The sequence below is a fragment of the Malaclemys terrapin genome, chromosome 9 (genome assembly GCF_027887155.1).
Source record: "Malaclemys terrapin pileata isolate rMalTer1 chromosome 9, rMalTer1.hap1, whole genome shotgun sequence".
NCBI lineage: Eukaryota > Metazoa > Chordata > Testudines > Emydidae > Malaclemys > Malaclemys terrapin.
Genome location: NC_071513.1, coordinates 6,943,397 through 6,946,546, shown reverse-complemented (window position 1 = coordinate 6,946,546; position 3,150 = coordinate 6,943,397). Strand labels below are relative to the sequence as shown.

The 3,150-nt window shown below is 58.3% G+C and overlaps 1 protein-coding gene across 1 annotated transcript; it reads left to right on the top strand.

Annotated features, from left to right (window-relative positions):
* Nucleotides 1-394: 394 nt before the first annotated feature.
* SOX3 (SRY-box transcription factor 3) lies at nucleotides 395-2,234 on the top strand. Its single transcript, XM_054040064.1, has one exon. It carries the CDS (start codon nucleotides 530-532, stop codon nucleotides 1,490-1,492), a length of 963 nt encoding a protein of 320 aa, XP_053896039.1. The 5' UTR covers nucleotides 395-529; the 3' UTR covers nucleotides 1,493-2,234.
* Nucleotides 2,235-3,150: the final 916 nt, after the last annotated feature.

Below are 3,150 nucleotides of genomic sequence, written 5' to 3'. Positions count from 1 at the left end.
CCCCCCACACACACACACACACACACCCTTGTGCGGCCGGGGGCCCCGCAACCAGCAGCGAGCCGGGGGCGGTTTGCAGCCCGGCTCCCTGCGCCTGGGGGCGGGTGGATCTAAAACAAACCGGACCCAAAGTTGCCGCCTCCTCCCCCAGTTCTGCAGGGGGTAACGTGGGGGGAGGGGCGGGCCCCCTGCTTTCAGCGCGGGGGGGGGGCGCGAACGGGAGCCCCCTAAACTGCAACTTTTTTTTTTTTTTTTAACCAGCTGGTCAATTACCATCCGTCAGGGCCTGTCGGGAGCCGCGCGCTGATTGGCTGCCGGCTGCTCATTTATAGGCCGTCAATCATCTCCCCCAGCACTGGGAGCGCACCGAGGCGGCGGCTAGAGGGGGGGAAAAGCGCCCGGCGAGCCCCGAGTTTAGCCGCTTGTAGCAGCCCGCGAGCGCAGGGCCCCGGGGGGAGACACCTCGCAGCAGCCCGGTCCCCGGCCTCACCTGCCCGCCACGCTGGCGCACCTGCTGCCCGCCCCGGTCATGTACAGCATGCTGGAGGGCGAGCTCAAGAGCCCCCAGCCCGCCCCGGGCGGCGCGGGGGGCCCGGCGGGGGCTGCGGGCAAAGGTGGTGGTGGTGGTGGTGGCGGCGGCGGCGGCGGGGGAGCGGGCGGCGGGGCCGCGGACCAGGACCGGGTGAAGCGGCCCATGAACGCCTTCATGGTGTGGTCGCGGGGCCAGCGGCGGAAGATGGCCCAGGAGAACCCCAAGATGCACAACTCCGAGATCAGCAAGCGCCTCGGGGCCGACTGGAAGCTGCTGAGCGACGCCGAGAAGCGGCCCTTCATCGACGAGGCCAAGCGGCTGCGGGCCGTGCACATGAAGGAGTATCCGGATTACAAATACCGGCCCCGCCGGAAGACCAAGACCCTGCTGAAGAAGGACAAGTACTCGCTGCCCGGCAACCTGCTGGCCCCCGGCGGGGCCAGCGCCGTCAGCAGCCCCGTCGGGGTGGGCCAGCGCCTGGACACCTACGCCCACATGAACGGCTGGAGCAACGGGGCGTACTCGCTGATGCCGGAACAGCTGGGCTACGGGCAGCACCCGGCCATGAACAGCCCCCAGCTGCCGCAGATGCACCGCTACGACATGAGCGGCCTGCAATACAGCCCCATGATGTCCACGGCCCAGTCCTACATGAACGCGGCCTCCTCCTACAGCATGTCCCCCGCCGCCTACGGCCAGCAGCCCGCCACGGCCATGAGCCTGGGCTCCATGGGCTCGGTGGTGAAATCCGAGCCCAGCTCGCCGCCGCCGGCCATCACCTCCCACTCCCAGCGGGCCTGCCTGGGGGACCTGCGGGATATGATCAGCATGTATCTCCCGCCCGGGGGGGATGCCACAGACCCTTCCAGCCTACAGGGCAGTCGGTTGCACAGTGTCCACCAGCACTACCAGAGTGCCGGGACGGGGGTCAATGGCACTGTACCGCTGACTCACATCTGAGACTGCTCTGCCCTCAACACAACCTCACCCCGCTCCTGGGACAGCTGGTTGCTCGCTTGAGCGGACTCGGACTCAATGCAACTCCCCGGGAAGACTTTTTCAAAGGAAGGTTCGATGTTGCGTGTGTTTTTTGTACAAAAAATAAGGGGTGTGTGGACTGGTTTTCTCGAATAGAGCACAAATGTCTCCTGGGAAGTTTTGAAACCGCAGCCACTTCTTTCCTGGTTTCTGATAGGTTGGCTCTATTTTATTCTTTTAAAAAAAAATTGCAAAACCCGTTTTAAAGGTCTTGTCTATTTCAGTTTGAGTGTAGCTGTGGAATGGACACGTGGCGGGCTTTCTTCAAGCTCCGATGTTTACATTTTTGTTTGTCGCCTCTTTATTTTTAAGTGCCCCTTTCCCTCCCTCGCCCCGTGTCCTGCTCGAGGTTTTATCCGAATCCGTAGCTTCCACGACCTCTCCACGGGGGGGTGGGGGGAAGAAGCTGTGCGGGTCGCAAACGCAAAGTCTTTTTTTAACTTATAGTAAGTTGTGTGTTTTGGTTTTTATTCTCTTAAGCTTGTAAACTTCTGTAAATCGGTTTGTGAATTTGACTGTGATACCGTTTTGACATACTCCACCAGGCAACAAACGCTTCAGTTTTGTCTCTCCGGTTTCTTAAAGGACTTTATCCTGTAAAACACTTCTCTCTTCTCCCCCCCCCCCTCACCCCCTAAGAGATCAATAAATTTTATAACGGGCACCTCCCCCGTCTCCTGGCGATTTGTATGTGGGGTGGGCAGCCCCACGGTGCCCTGCTCAAAAACTCAAGTAGCCCGCTCGGTAGAGGCACTTATTCTCTTTAAGACACATGTAAATGCCGGGACTAGAAAACAGCGGGGTGAGGTTTAGACCGTCGCTTTACAGCGCAGAATTCCATATTGCGGTGCGAAAGGTGAAACCCGCTTCCCTCCGGCGTAAACGCTTAAAACGAGTGCTTTAAAAACCGCTCCGGTCCTGCCCATCAGCTCTTGCATCACGGATCTCACCGCGCCTAGGTGTTGTGTTTGAAAAACTGGAAGTCCCTTGGGTTTAATTTCTCGTCCGGGGGACAGTAGGGCTTAGCAAACAGAGCGGGTGGAGATTTAGCTACCCACCGCCTCGCTTATTTTTAAAACTACGAGCCACTTGTTGCCTCTCCAAAGAGGCATTTCGCGTTCCCAGCTCGCCGGCTAGGTGTAGCGGCTGAAAGGTGCGGGTTTAAATTCTCTCTGAGGTGGGCTGTGCACCCAGGAAAGCTGAGATACTTACCGACCCAAACCCGCTCGGAGAAATCTTCATTCGATGGTATTAAAAATGAATGGTTACAGGAGTCCGAGGGGAAATAAATAATGTAATCTTTTCAGGCTGGCTGGCCCCCGGCGGCCTCCTCCTACAGCATGTCCCCCGCCGCCTACGGCCAGCAGCCCCCACTCTCAGCAGGGTCTTGGCTGTAGGGGTCGCAGAACCGCTAACTGGTTCCCACTTCGTGTATCCTAAAAATACAGCAATTAGCTCGTACCTAAAGTCGTTTTAAAATGATAGGAGTACCGTTTAGGTATAAATCGAGTTGTCTCCGTGTGTTTTGAAAACCGAATTAACGCCATTTCGTTCGCACAGTAATTCACTCCTGGCGGTTT

Coding starts and splice junctions, on each gene's coding strand:
- SOX3 (XM_054040064.1), top strand. CDS start 530: ATGTACAGCATGCTGGAGGGCGAGCTCAAGAGCCCCCAGCCCGCCCCG.